This window comes from Entelurus aequoreus, linkage group LG14 (assembly GCF_033978785.1).
Source record: "Entelurus aequoreus isolate RoL-2023_Sb linkage group LG14, RoL_Eaeq_v1.1, whole genome shotgun sequence".
Lineage (NCBI taxonomy): Eukaryota > Metazoa > Chordata > Actinopteri > Syngnathiformes > Syngnathidae > Entelurus > Entelurus aequoreus.
Window position 1 is genome coordinate 12,089,774 of NC_084744.1, and position 15,337 is coordinate 12,105,110.

Genomic DNA, 15,337 nt, shown 5'->3' on the forward strand with positions numbered 1-15,337 from the left:
TTTTATACATAAGTAGTAAAACCTTAACGTCACATCTTAAGTGCACAGGAAGCCAGTGCAGGTGAGCCAGTATAGGCGTAATATGATCAAACTTTCTTGATATAGAACATGTTTTATATTCTAGTGTCTTCAAAATAGCGACCCTTTGCTCTGATTACTGCTTTGCACACTCTTGGCATTTACTCGATGAGCTAACCCCTTCAAGACTGTTGGAAAACCATTTCAAGTGACTACCTCTTGAAGCTCACCGAGAGAATGCCAAGAGTGTGCAAAGCAGTAATGAGAGCAAAGGGTGGCTATTTTGAAGAAACTAGAATATAAAACATGTTTTCAGTTATTTCACCTTTTTTTTTGTTAAGTACATAACTCCACATGTGTTAATTCATAGTTTGGATGCCTTCAGTGACAATCTACAATGTAAATAGTCATGAAAATAAAGAAAACGCATTGAATGAGAAGGTGGGTCCCAAACTTTTGGCCTGTTCTGTATAAACTCAGTAAATAATTACCTGGACACAGGAGTGCTTTAAAGGCAAAAAACCCACCAAATGATTAAAACAGAGCTAATAGTAAGAAATAATTCAAACATTTAATTGATAGGCAGCACTGGGGCATAGGGGTTAGTGCGTGGGCCTCACAATAAGAAGGTCCTGGGTTCGGTCTTTCTGTGTGGAGTTTGCATGTTCTCCCTGTGAGTGCGTGGGTTCCCTCGAGGTACTCCGGCTTCCTCCCACCTCCGAAGACATGCACCTGGGGATAGGTTGATTGGCAACACTAAATTGGCCCTAGTGTGTGAATGTGAGTGTGAATGTTGTCTGTCTATCTGTGTTGGCCCTGCGATGAGGTGGCGACTTGTCCAGGGTGTACGCCGCCTTCCGCCCGATTGTAACTGAGATAGGCTCCAGCATTCCCCGCAACCACGAAAGGGACAAGTGGTAGTTAATAGATGGATGGATGGACACTAACCTTCCAAAATTACGCAATGTTACCGCATACGTCAGCAGCCAAATTAAACATATCATTTATTTACCAAATAATATATCATGATATTTATCGTTATCGCAGGATACAAACTCAATACATAATGTGTTATAGATTTTAGTCTATATCGCCCATTCATAATTGTAGCCATTTGAAGCCTTAATAACTGCACTAGATTGCAATAGCTGCATCAAGCAGCTTTATCTACCTCTACTTACACTCACGTCCGCCCTGAGATTGGTAGATCGTGAGTTGAAACCCCGGCCGAGTCATACCAAAGACTATAAAAATGGGACCCATTATCTCCCTGCTTGGCACTCAGCAGCAAGGGTTGGAATTAGGGGTTAAATCACTACAATGATTCCTGAGCGCGGCCACCGATGCTGCTCACTGCTCCCCTCATCCCCCAGGGGGTGGAACAAGGTCAAATGCAGAGGTTCATTTGACTATCAGTGGTACTTTAACTTAACTTTTAACTTTAAAATGTTGGTTGCGCTACATAGCTTGTTAGTGTGAAACTCATAAGCTCTTTGAGGTTTAGGTTAATTAACGTAAATATTGTTTTACTATGTCATGTGGCGAGGTAATTCAAATAACAAAGCTGGTGGTGGCCTAAGACTTTTCGCACAGTAATTACACAAGCATGTCTACTGTAGTATGTGTCTGCATGTATGTCCAATTAATACCCATGATTGTGTACATTTATCAGTTCATTATGTAGACCTAAACACTCTTAAAGGCCTACTGAAATGATTTTTTTTTATTTAAACGGGCATAGCAGATCCATTCTATGTGTCATACTTGATCATTTCGCGATATTGCCATATTTTTGCTGAAAGGATTTAGTAGAGAAAATCGACGATAAAGTTCGCAACTTTTGCTCGCTGATAAAAAAAAAGCCTTGCCTGTAGCGGAAGTAGCGTGACGTCACAGGAGCTAGTATTCCTCACATTTCCCCATTGTTTACAATGGAGCGAGAGAGATGCGGACCGAGAAAGTGATGATTACCCCATTAATTTGAGCGAGGATGAAAGATTCGTAGATGAGGAACGTTACAGTGAATGACTTGAGAGGCAGCGATGGACGTATCTTTTTTCGCTCTGACCGTAACTTAGGTACAAGCTGGCTCATTGGATTCCACACTCTCCTTTTTCTATTGTAGATCACAGATTTGTATTTTAAACCACCTGGGATACTATATCCTCTTGAAAATGAGAGTCGAGAACGCGAAATGGACATTCAGTGCCTTTTATCTCCACGACAATACATCGGCGAAATGCTTTAGCTACGAGCTAACGTGATAGCATCTTGCTTTAACTGCAAATAGAAACAAAAGAAATAAACCCCTGACTGGAAGTATAGATAGAAAATCAACAATACTATTAAACCGTGGACATGTAAATACACGGTTAATGCTTTCCAGGCTGGCGAAGGTTAACAATGCTGTGCTAACGACGCCATTGAAGCTAACTTAGCAACCAGACTGCACAGAGCTATGCTAAAAACATTAGCTCTCCACCTACGCCAGCCAGCCCTCATTTGCTCATCAACACCCGTGCTCACCTGCGTTCCAGCGATCGGCAGAAGGACGAAGGACTTCACCCGATGCGTTTGGCGGCCCGGAGACGTAGGAAGTCAAGGTGAAGTCGGCGGCTAGCGCGGCTAGCGCGGCTAGCGCTCCAACAAAGTCCTCCTGGTTGTGTTGCTGTAGTCTGCTGCTAATACACTGATCCCACCTACAACTGTCTTCTTTGCAGCCTTCCTTGTTCATTAAAAAAATTGCAAAAGATGTCCAGAATACTGTGGAATTATGAAATGAAAACAGAGCTTTTTGTATAGGATTCTACGGGGTACCATAACTTCCGTTACTCGGACTTCGTCACGCGCATACGTCATCATACCGCGATGTTTCAGCCGGATATTTCCCGGGAATTTTAAAATGTCACTTTATAAGTTAACCCGGCCGTATTGGCATGTGTTGCAATGTTAAGATTTCATCATTGATATATAAACTATCAGACTGCGTGGTCGGTAGTAGTGGCTTTCAGTAGGCCTTTAATGATATTCAACACAAGATCTATCATCTCTACATTCACACACAATATATGTGTTGTGGTTATGCATCATACTGAGTTGGTTCTAATAGTTTGTGTATTAGATGTGTACCTAATGTAGTGTCCAATAAGTGTCTGCATGTGCAATCGTTGCATGCAAATGTGTTGTGTGTCCATGTCCGCAGTGCGCAGTGGTTACCGACTGAAAGGCAGTCAGGACCAGGACTCACTGAAAGTTCTTTATTACATAGAGAGGGAGCTGGCTCAAGTGCCGTATGCCGCCAAGATGGCTGCACTTCAACGTAAGCCTGCAGTGATTAGGCTATTGTGTTTTGTGTGTGTGTGTGTCGGTGTGTAAAATGATTGTTTGTGTTAATTAGTATGCTGCGTTTGTTTCATCTAATCACATTCATTTCATAACATGTAACTACTAACTGAGAGGAGGACAATACAGAGTACAGTGGAACCTCAACATTTAAATACCACAATTATCAGGGAATGATGCTAAAGTTGCACAAAAAGTTGACAAGACCTACAAACACAATACTTTAGATGCCAACTTCAATAACAGTACAAACACAATATATATATTATATATATCCATCTTTTCCCTCTTATATATACGGTATATATATATAAGAGGGAGAAGATGGATATATATATATATATATATATATATATATATATATATATATATATATATATATATATATATATATATATATATATATATATATATATATATATACACACACACATACAGTACAGGCCAAAAGTTTGGACACACTTTCTCCTCATTCAATTTGTTTTCTTTATTTTCATGACTATTTACATTGTAGATTGTCACTGAAGACATCAAAACTATGAATGAACACATGTGGAGTTATATACTTAACAAAAAAAGGTGAAATAACTGAAAACATGTTTTATATTCTAGTTTCTTCAAAATAGCCACCCTTTGCGCTGATTACTGCTTTGCACACTCTTGGTATTCTCTCCATGAGCTTCAAGCACACCTGTGAAGTGAAAACCATTTCAGGTGACTACCTCTTGAAGCTCATTGAGAGAATGCCAAAAGTGTGCGAAAAAGTAGTCAGAGCAAAGGGTGGAAACTAGAATATAAAACATGTTTTCAGTTATTTCATCTTTTTTTGTTAAGTACATAACTCCACACGTGTTCATTTTGGCCTGTACTATATATATATACAGTATATATATATATATATATATTTTTTTAAATTTATTTTATTTTATTTTTTCTCAAAAATTATGAATCGGAATACAATAAAAAATTGCGATTTCAATGTGAATCAATTTTTTTAGCACCCATATCAGACTCACAGGGCCACCCTCTGCCTCCTCTATAGGCAGAACAGCAGGTGTGCGTAGGGCTTTCCGCACACGGCCCCATTTTGCATAAAGAAGAGCATGTAAAACGTAAAATATTATTCATGTGAATTTTTGCCGCAAACTATTCCTTGCTGCCTCCTGCACAGTTGCTGACAATAATACAATGGGCAGAGATCCCATAGTGTCACACACGTGCTGTTCCTGTGGTGCACAGCTCGAGTGCTTGTCTTGTAAAGCAGAGGTACTGGGTTTGAAACCTAGTTAGAGTTGATTTTCGAAGGTTTATTCATTTATTAGGGCTGTCAAATTATTATTTAAAAAAAAAAATCAGATTAATTACACCTTTGAATTCGGATTTATCAAAATACTTGTCTATATTATTTAAATTAACTTGTAAAAAAAGAAAAGACAAACCTACACCGCCTCTAATGTAACCATCCAAGCATATACGGTCATAATAAATCGGGTGGTTAATGCAAAAGTTTTCTGTGATTAACCTATTATTTTTTTAATGCCGTTAAAATAGATTTTTGCACTAAAAGAAAGTATGGTTGAACAACTTTTTTTTTTAAAATTTATTTTAGGACAACACATGCATATAATTTAATTTCAGTTTGATTAAAAATGTATGAAAATAGTTTCACATAAATAAAAAAGTGTGAAAAAAATATGTGATGGGGAGATGGGTGGGGCTAAAAATCTAATTCTGCTTAGGGCTCCAATTTAGCCCGGGGCGTCCCTGTAGACTCCAAAAGTCTTCTCTAGACTTTTAGCAAGTCGTCTTTTTGATAAATCTGGTGGACTCTGATCACTAAAAGTAAGCTAAGTCAGCAACACTAATGATCCCTCATGCTTTGTCTTCCGGCAGACCAATCAATGTTTTTAAAAGAATGTACAAAAATATATTGTTCGCAGGATATAGTGAACTGCACTAAGAGTCAGTAGGTTTGTGTTTGTATGTGTATGTATATGTATACTATGTATACACGCTGTTGTGTCACATTCATAGTTACTTGTTGAATGTATGTTGTAGATATATATATATATATATACATATATATATATATATGTACATACTTATATATGTATATGTATTTATATAACATAACATTTTTATATATTATTATTATTATTATTAATATTAAACATATAGTAAGTAATAAGAGGGGTGGGAGTACATAAGTTTTTACTTCTTCTCACTCCTTTTCGGATATGTTTACATTAATGTTTATTTTCATTTCTTGTTTCTTTTTGCTTTTTATTATTACTATTATTATTATTATTATTATTATTATTATTATTATTATTATTATTGTTTTTGTTATTCATTCTTGAATGGCTTTTTTGTTGTTTTTTGCAAAATTTGTTTGTTTTTGTTTTGTCTACAATATTCTAAATAAACATGAAAGAAAGAAAGAAAGACCAGGGGCCGTACTTATCAAGCTTCTTAGAGTGCCATTTTACACTTAAGTCCTGAGAATTTGCGAAATTTAGTCCTACTCTCAAACTTAAGAATAAAAGCTTTTTATCAACGTTCTTAAGTCTAAGAATCACTCCTACTCTCCACGATATTTAAGAGACCTTCAGAGGTGTCTTAAGTGGTTAGGAGTTGCCAGCAGGGGATGGCACTGAGTCGAGAGAGACGTGCGCGAACGTTCAGGGAACGGAACAATGTTTTTTTTTTTTGATGACGAGCAGCTGATCAAACGGTATCGTTTAGACAGAGCCGATATTATTTTTGTCACAGATTTAATACTTTTCGATTCCTTGTTGATTTCTGCATGTGTCTGCAGTGGGCTAGTATATATAGAGCCACCCACACCAGTTTCAAATTAGTTGCCTAATTAATGAATTGGAAAGAAAATGTTATGACAGTAGCGTATGTGTGTGGCCGTGAGGTGAGTGACGTCAGTGAGTGTGTGGGCGATAGAAGAGAGGGAGCGGTAGCGTGAGTGCCGGCGGGGACTAGTTTGTTTTGTATTATTTTGTAGTTTATTGTCAAAATATACACTCCCATTGTCCACTTAAATATTTCCAAGATATTTCTTTATTCTTAGACAACGGATTCCCTTCCGTGATTGGTCATTTCTATGGACACAGAAATGACGTCACCTAAAATTCCGTTTACGGCACATAGTAATGTCGTAATTCAGCTCTGAGTGTGACACTTAAGATTCAGTCCTACACTTCGCTGAAAGTGTGAGTAAGACGCTTGATAACTAACTTTTAAGTGCAGCTTTCAGCGAATAATTTATTTACTCTTAAGTCAACTCTTAGCAGACTTCTTAGGAGTAATTCTAAGAAGCTTGATAAGTACGGCCCCAGGTGCGTTAAAATATTAATGAGCAAGAGCGAATGTGTAGCTCCAAATCTTTTCGTGGCGGTCTAAATTTATTTGTGGCAGGCATGAACTTATTGGAAACACTAGATCGCACACATATACATGAAAACATTTGGTCCATTCATTTTACCATGAATTGATTAACGTGGACCCCGACTTAAACAAGTTAAAAAACTTATTCGGGTGTCACCATTATTTAGTGGTCAATTGTACGGAATATGTACTGAACTGTGCAATCTACTAATAAAAGTTTCAATCAATCAATCAATCAATCCACCCATTTGTGGTGCCCCGTGTGAGTGGTGCTTTGGAGAACATGCTCGCATACATGTAAAATATATATCCTTAAAATTATATAATCATTAGACAAATGATCAGTGGCTTACGAACACTTTTTTGCTAAATCCCAGCCATGACCTTTTGCTTGATGGCCACCATGTTTTTCACCTAATCTTGCTCAAATTCTACACAAATGTGCTCGTCAGTCCCCAGAAGGTGTGCACCAAATTTTGTGCGATTCAATTTTAACACCTTAAAGTTACAGCCGGTGTTTTATAGAGCGCATCAGGCTGTGGGAGAAATTCCAAGTCAATCCAACTTGTGTTTTTTTTTCAACAATACCACGTGGTGTATTCGTCAAAAAAAAACAAGAGCAAAGGCAACATAGTAGGGGTGCATGATTTGACACTTTGGTGTGCAGTAGTTCAAAAGTAGAATAGTTAGCATACACAAATACTGACAGTCATTGGCTGTGCTATAACTTCCACATGAACAGTTTATTGTGGTTAGCTTCTTTTTACAATCGCTTGGCGGTTTTAATAAAGGCGACATATTATTTTCTCCACTTCGATTGTTTCTTAATTCAAACAAATTCCGCCCTGGAGGTTCCACTGTACATTGTTAGCGACATTTCCACGTCATAATTCAACATCTAATGCGTGTGTCCAAACAGCCAGTAGCCTATCAGAGCTCAGCTCTCTCCACGAGGGAGGAAATACAGATTTCAGACACACCTACCAGACCGTCCAGATGAAGGCGCTGCCTCCCATCGCCGACGCCGATGACCGGTCCATGCTGGGAGGGGCCCCGTCCGCCCAGAGTCGCAGACACAGGCTCCGGGATCGTGACAACCACTCGGACGATGAGCTGGACAGAAGGTTAGATTATGGAATATTTGGATTATGTTTTGTGATGTTGTTTTGAATATAGTATTCTGTAACTCATTTTGTGGCTCTCTACTTAACTTTTTTAGTGTAATTGCGGCCCGTGCCCTCTGCGCTGGTAATAATTAAATATGGTATGGTAATCTTATCACTAACTACCTACCATCTGGCATGGGCAAGCTACTCGGAAAATGTAGTAAACTAAGCTATTAGTTACTCTTGATTAAATGTAGCTAATCCCAGAGTATTGTGTACATGGCAAAAAGAGCTTGCTACATACATTTTTATAACTTTTTATAACTTTTTTTTTATAACTTTATAACTATTATATATTATATATAACTATTATATATATATATATATATATATATATATATATATATATATATATATATATATATATATATATATATATATATATATATATATATATATATAATATAATATATAATAGTTATAATAGTTATATATATATATATATATATATATATATATATATATATATATATATATATATATATATATATATATAATATATAATAGTTATAATAGTTATATATATATATATATATATATATATATATATATATATATATATATATATATATATATATATATATATATATATATATATATATATATAACTATTATAACTATTATATATTATTATATAACTATTTTATAACTTTATAACTATTATAATTTTTTATAACTTTTTTTAAGTTTATAACTTATTGTACAACTTTCCCCCCAAACGAGAAAAAATGCTCAGTTTGACTGTTTTTTATAATAAACACAAACAAGAAATATGCCCTGTTTGGCTTTTTAACATTTCTTTCAAGTTGCGTACCATGTACAAAATGAGCGGGAAAACACAGGTAACATTAAATGAAGTACAATTTAAATAAATATCCGTCTCACAAGAGAGAAAAATTAACAAACTCCATCTTTACATGAACGGAAATCAATAAAACTGAACATGTTGAAAGTAAACACATTTTCTGACTGTTGAACTGACTCAAATAAAAATAAATTCCTTCCCAACTCCGACATTTCAAGGTCTTATAAAAGGTAATAATAAGAGTATACATATGGAACTAAACGGCCCTAGTGAGCGTAAAACTTACATACCCCAATGGAATGATGAATAAATAGTAAGTAAACTGTACCGCGTGTTGGTCTTTATCCATTTGTTCCGTTCATTGCCACAGATGGAACACTCACTCAGAGCACCTCCAGAGAAAAACTCTGAGCAGAAGAGGGCACACCGGTTCGCTGGACGAGCTGGAGGAATTTGCCCGCTCGTACGGTTCCCGTAGCCGCCGTCCAGAGACGCTAGAGGTCCGTGATTACAGCCCTCCGAGGCGTTCCTACAGAGACGTGGATGACGGCTGGGCTCGGCGCGGCCCCTCGCCGTTACCGCAGAAAAGAAGGGGCACGTGGGACAGCGAACTCGCTTCCCGACCGCCCCGCCCCCGAGATTACGACGACGCCTTCCTCAACCACGTGCTGGAGAACAAAGCGAGGAGGCCGGGCGGCGACAGAGGCAGAGCGGATGAGGACAGTGACACCCCCTCCAAAGGCAGCTCCAGAGGGAAAGGCAGCAGCTACTACAGCCGATCGCCTAGCAACCGTCCAGAAGATGAGGATTCTTTGCCTCCCTACTCGGAGAGGGAGGCGGAGCGGTACCGCAGGGCCGCCCAGAACCCGGACAGGTACCGCACCGGGTATGACAGCTCAGAGCCCGGCATGAGGCCTTTCTCGTATACGCGACCTCGGCAGGGGATGACCCTCCCGCTGCAGAGTGGCAGAGAGGAAGCAGACAGGAGACACAACTTGGTGAGTTACTTGTAGCTGGAAAGACAGTTAAAGAATACCTTATTGACCCGGATGTAAGACCTTTTTATTTACCTTGGAAAGTCTGAAATAGACTGGTCGTTTTGTATTAGGGGTCTGAAGATTTACACACGCAAACCAACAGGTGGGGCTGAACGACTTCTCCCCATCCTTTTTCCCCTGATATATATAATATTTCATTTTTTCAACGAAAAAAAGTTAGAAAAAGATGGGTCATCATATGTTGGGTCGCCGAAGATGTACAAAGCTTTTCTTCCTGAGTATAAGACGATATTTATATTCACAGAGTTGTCATATTCCCAAGCATGAGAGTTTTTTTTTACCTGAAAACCAAACAACAATCAAGCGAGTATTTTCAAGACAGTATTTTCACATAGATTATAAAAATGTTGTACTGTATTCTGGGGCTGGAAATAGATGTTTTTTAAATGTGTGGTCCGATATTCAGAGCCTGGAGATGGTTTGAAAAAAAAACGTGTTGTCTTATATTTAGGGTCTGGAGATAGATTTTTTAAAAAATTAGTCCCCTTTTTCAGAATTTGGAGATGTATAAAAATGTGTTGTCCTATATTCACGGTCTGTAAATAGATTGTGTTGTCTTATATTCAGGGTCTGCAGACAAATTTAAAAAAACATGTCCTATATGCAGAGCCCGGAGATAGATAAAAAAAATGTCTGTCCTATATTCACGGTCTGGAAAAAGATGGTGTTGTCTTATATTCAGGGTCTGAAGATATTTAAAAAAAACATATTGTCCTATATTTTAAACAAAACATGTCCTATATTTAGTGTCTGGAGATAAATAAATAAAAAGTGTTGTCCTATATGCAGGTTCTGGAGATAGATTACCAAACATATGTTGTCCTGTATTCAGGGTCTAAATATAGATTTTTTTAAATGTGTTATTCCATATTCAGAGACTGGAGATATATTTAAAAATGTGTCTTGTATTCAGTCAGGGTCTGGAGCTAGATTTTAAATTTGTCTGATATTCAGGGTCTGGAAATAGATTAAAACATGTGTTGTCCTATATGCAGGGTCTGGAGATAGATTTAAAAATGTGTCTTATATTCAGTCAGGGTCTGGAAATAGATTAAAATGTGTGCTGTCCTATATTCAAGGTCTGGAGATAGAATAGAAAGTACTTTATTGATCCCTGGGGGAAATTCAGCATGAATATATGCTAAATGAATAAAACATGTCCTATATTCAGGGTATGGAGATATATTTAAAAATGTGTCTTGTATTCAGTCAGGGTCTGGAAATAGATTAAAATGCGTGCTGTCCTATATTCAAGGTCTAGAGATAGAATAGAACGTACTTTATTGATCCCTGGGGGAAATTCAGCATGAATATATGCTAAATGAATAAAACATGTCCTATATTCAGGGTATGGAGATAGATTTAAAAATGTGTCTTGTATTCAGTCAGGGTCTGGAAATAGATTAAAATGTGTGCTGTCCTATATTCAAGGTCTGGAGATAGAATAGAAAGTACTTTATTGATCCCTGGGGGAAATTCAGCATGAATATATGCTAAATGAATAAAACATGTCCTATATTCAGGGTATGGAGATAGATTTAAAAATGTGTCTTGTATTCAGTCAGGGTCTGGAAATAGATTAAAATGTGTGCTGTCCTATATTCAAGGTCTGGAGATAGAATAGAAAGTACTTTATTGATCCCTGGGGGAAATTCAGCATGAATATATGCTAAATGAATAAAACATGTCCTATATTCAGGGTATGGAGATAGAAAAAAAATTGTCCTATATTCAGGGTCTGATGATATGTAAAAACAAACATGTCCTATATTCCAAGATCTGGAGATAGAAACAAATTGTCCTATATTCAGGGCCTGGAGATAGAAAAAAAGTGTCCTATGTTCAGGGTCTGGAGATTGAAAAAGTGTCCTATATTCAGGATCTGAAGATAGATAAAAACGTGTGTCCTATTTTGAGTTTCAGGTGATTAAAACACGTGAACCAACAAGTAGCACCAAATGACCCATTGCTCCCCAAGGAAATCAGAGCTTTTCTTCCAGTTTATAAGATAACATGTTTTCCCTAGAAACTAAATAGGGAGACTAGTGGGTCTTATACTCATAAGTCTTATGCAGAGCTTTTATTCCTGAATTTTTCGCAAGGAAAATAAGGAAAAAGCACTCCTTGTCTTAATTTGGAGCTGTAGAGGTTTATACACGCCAACCAACAGGTGGCGCCAAATGACCCATTCCCTCCCCCACACGAATATAAGCAGCCCTTGCATGCCACCCTTACCTCCTTCATTCATAAACAATGTCATCTCATCAACTACTGTGCGACTAACCCAACCTCCGCTTCTTTGAATGACACTTTAGCGAGTCCCCACGCCCTCCCCCGGCTGCAGCAAGTTAGCATGAATGCAAGGTGTCTAACATGTGGCTCTCAACATGCATTTCCTCGACAGAGCACAGCACCGAGCAGGGATTCACTGGTAGTGTGACGAGCCGCATCACCACTTGGTTGTTTTGCTTCCAACCGTCCTCATCTGCCGCACTGACTCCGCCCCTTTAACTAGGCCACAAACTTTCATGCAAATACTGTGCAGTAGGTTTGCACCACTCTAATGACTTGAAGCAATTGAAGGACTTTTCACAGTGCCAACATGTGTGTGTCTTATCTGCCTACTGATAGTCTTATTATTACAACAATGCAACTCAGGATCATTTTGTATTTTTGTATCTACTGTACATACTGTGCTTCTTCTCAAGTGGATACACTGAAGCTGACTGTAAATGTTGTTCTGCTGAATATCTTTGTATGCCTTAAATAAATAAAAAATAAGCCAAAAAAGGTTTCCGGTTTGTATTTTAATGAGCTACATCAGTATCAAACAATCTATAATTATTAAGATCACAAATATGTTGGTTACACAATCTAGAAATGCTTTTTACAAAAATGTATTTATTCATATTTTAAATATAAATAAATAAAAACAATTAGTTTTTCTGTGTGTACACTTCGGGCAGTGCCAAATGTTTTATATTTACATTTTGAGGTCTGAAATATAAAATATATGGTACATTTTTGAAACTTTAGTAAAGATCATGAAATAAACATATAAATGCAGTATTAATATATATTTGTCTCAAATACAGTCATTTTAGACAAAACTAAAAAAGGAAAAAATATATACATATATATTTTTACTATTACATATACCATATTTAAAAAAATATATTTTACTTGTAATTATAATACAAAAAAGTCACATCTTGTGTTTTAGTACTGCATTCATTTTATACATCATAAAAAGTAAAATGCAGTAATCTGTTGTTTAGGACAATACATTTTGGAGGTACATATTTTGCATTAAACATTGATTTTTTTATACTCTATTTAATGATGTACATTTTAGCATTTTTCTCAGCATTTGTTTAACCTAAACTAAAGCCATCATTCCACAACATATGACATGTTCTGTTACTAGATTGTTAGAGTTGTGTTACTTATAAGATAGCAATTAGTTTTTCCGTCAAAATTGACAACAATTTGAAGGTCCAGTACATGTGTGTACACTTCAGACTGGGCCAAATGTTTCATATTTACATTTTGAGGTCTGAAATATAAAATACAGTATATGGTATGTTTTTTGAAACATTAATAAAGATCATGAAATAAAAATATAAATGCAGTAATAGTATATATTTGTACCAAATAGTCATTTTAGACAAAACTAAAAAAGGAAAAAATATAAACATATCTTTTTTACTATTGTGTACTTTATTTCATATAACATATTTGAAAAATATATATATTACATCTAATTATGATACAAAAAAGTCACATCTTGTGTTTTTAGTACTGCATTCATTTTAAATATCTAAAAGTAAAAGGAAGTAATCTGTTGTTTTAGACCAGGGGTGTCAAACTCATTTTAGATGGGGGGCCACATGGAGAAAAATCTACTCCCGAGTGGGCCGGACTGGTAAAATCACGGCACGATAACTTAAAAATAAAGACTACTTCAGATGGTTTTCTTTGTTTAAAAATAGAACAAGCCCATTCGGAAAATGTACAAATCATGTTTTTTTACACTTACATTTTACACTTTATTTGTCGTTATTTATACTTTCTGAATAAATTATGTGACAATGTTCATCAGTCAACTCGTTGGTCTTAATTTTCAATCTATCAAGATAAAAAAATCATATCAAAATAAAATGACAGTATGTTATTTATGTAGTTTGCTCATTCTCCTCGACTGGTGTATTTGGTTTATTTGTTTTACATACGTAGCATAATCTACAAAAATACAAAGAATTGCTATTGCGACCTCAAGTGGACACATTTAGAACAGCAGTTTCTTTCACTCAAGAATTTCGGCTCATTTTTATGCTTAGCAAACTCGTCCCGCGGGCCGGATAAAACCTGTTCGTGGGCCGTACGTTTGACACCCCTGTTTTAGACAATACATTTTGGAGATACATATTTTGCATTAAACATCGATTTTTTTTATATTTTTGTATTGTTTATACTCTTCATCACGGGTACAAGCGGCCGAAATGAGTTTCCTCCGCCGGGTGGCGGGTCTCTCCCTTAGAGATAGGGTGAGAAGCTCTGTCATCCGGGGGGAGCTCAAAGTAAAGCCACTGCTCCTCCACATCGAGAGGAGCCAGATGAGGTGGTTCGGGCATCTGGTCAGGATGCCACCCGAACGCCTCCCTAGGGAGGTGTTTAGGGCACGTCCGACCGATAGGAGGCCATGGGGAAGACCCAGGACACGTTGGGAAGACTATGTCTCCCGGCTGGCCTGGGAACGCCTCGGGATCCCCCGGGAAGAGCTAGACGAAGTGGCTGGGGAGAGGGAAGTCTGGGCTTCCCTGCTTAGGCTGCTGCCCCCGCGACCCGACCTCGGATAAGCGGAAGAAGATGGATGGATAGATGGATGTTTATACTCTATTTCAGTGGTTCTCAAATGGGGGTACGCGTACCCCTGGGGGTACTTGAAGGTATGCCTAGGGGTACATGAGATTTTTTTTTAAATGTCTGTCGAAAAGAAATGCTACAATGCAATATTCAGTGTTGACAGCTAGATTTTTTGTGGACATGTTCCATAAATATTGATGTTAAAGATTACTTTTTTTGTGAAGAAATGTTTAGAATTAAGTTCATGAATCCAGATGGATCTCTATTACAATCCCCAAAGAGGGCACTTTAAGTTGATGATTACTTCGATGTGTAGAAATCTTTATTTATAATTGAATCACTTGTTTATTTTTCAACAAGTTTTTAGTTATTTTTATATTTTTTTCCTTCCAAATAGTTCAAGAAAGACCACAACAAATGAGCAATATTTTGCACTGTTACACAATTTAATGAATCAGAAACTGATGACATAGTGCTGACAAAATGCTTTGCTCTGATTAGGGGGTACTTGAATTAAAAAAATGTTCACAGGGGGTACATCACTGAAAAAAAGATGAGAACCACTGCTCTATTTAATTACGTACATTTTAGCATTTTTTTCCTGTATTTTTTTTAAACCTAACCTAAAGCCATCATTCTACAAAATGTGACATGCTCTGTGTCACTAGATTGTCAGAGTTGTG

General features: G+C 37.0%; 1 protein-coding gene across 4 annotated transcripts in view; it reads left to right on the forward strand.

The window, feature by feature from the left end:
- LOC133664368 (immunoglobulin-like domain-containing receptor 2) overlaps positions 1-12,566 on the forward strand; it is a 48,898-nt gene extending 36,332 nt beyond the window's left edge. For 2 of the 4 annotated variants that reach the window (XM_062068922.1, XM_062068923.1), the window contains 4 exons: positions 3,221-3,337; positions 7,679-7,883; positions 9,101-9,728; positions 12,193-12,566. In XM_062068922.1, coding sequence (XP_061924906.1) covers positions 3,221-3,337; positions 7,679-7,883; positions 9,101-9,728; positions 12,193-12,228 — 986 coding nt within the window. In that variant the 3' untranslated portion in view covers positions 12,229-12,566. The remainder of the gene's footprint in view (positions 1-3,220; positions 3,338-7,678; positions 7,884-9,100; positions 9,729-12,192) is intronic. The other 2 variants (XM_062068924.1, XM_062068926.1) reach the window with 2 other exon arrangements.
- The last annotated feature ends 2,771 nt before the right edge of the window (positions 12,567-15,337 follow it).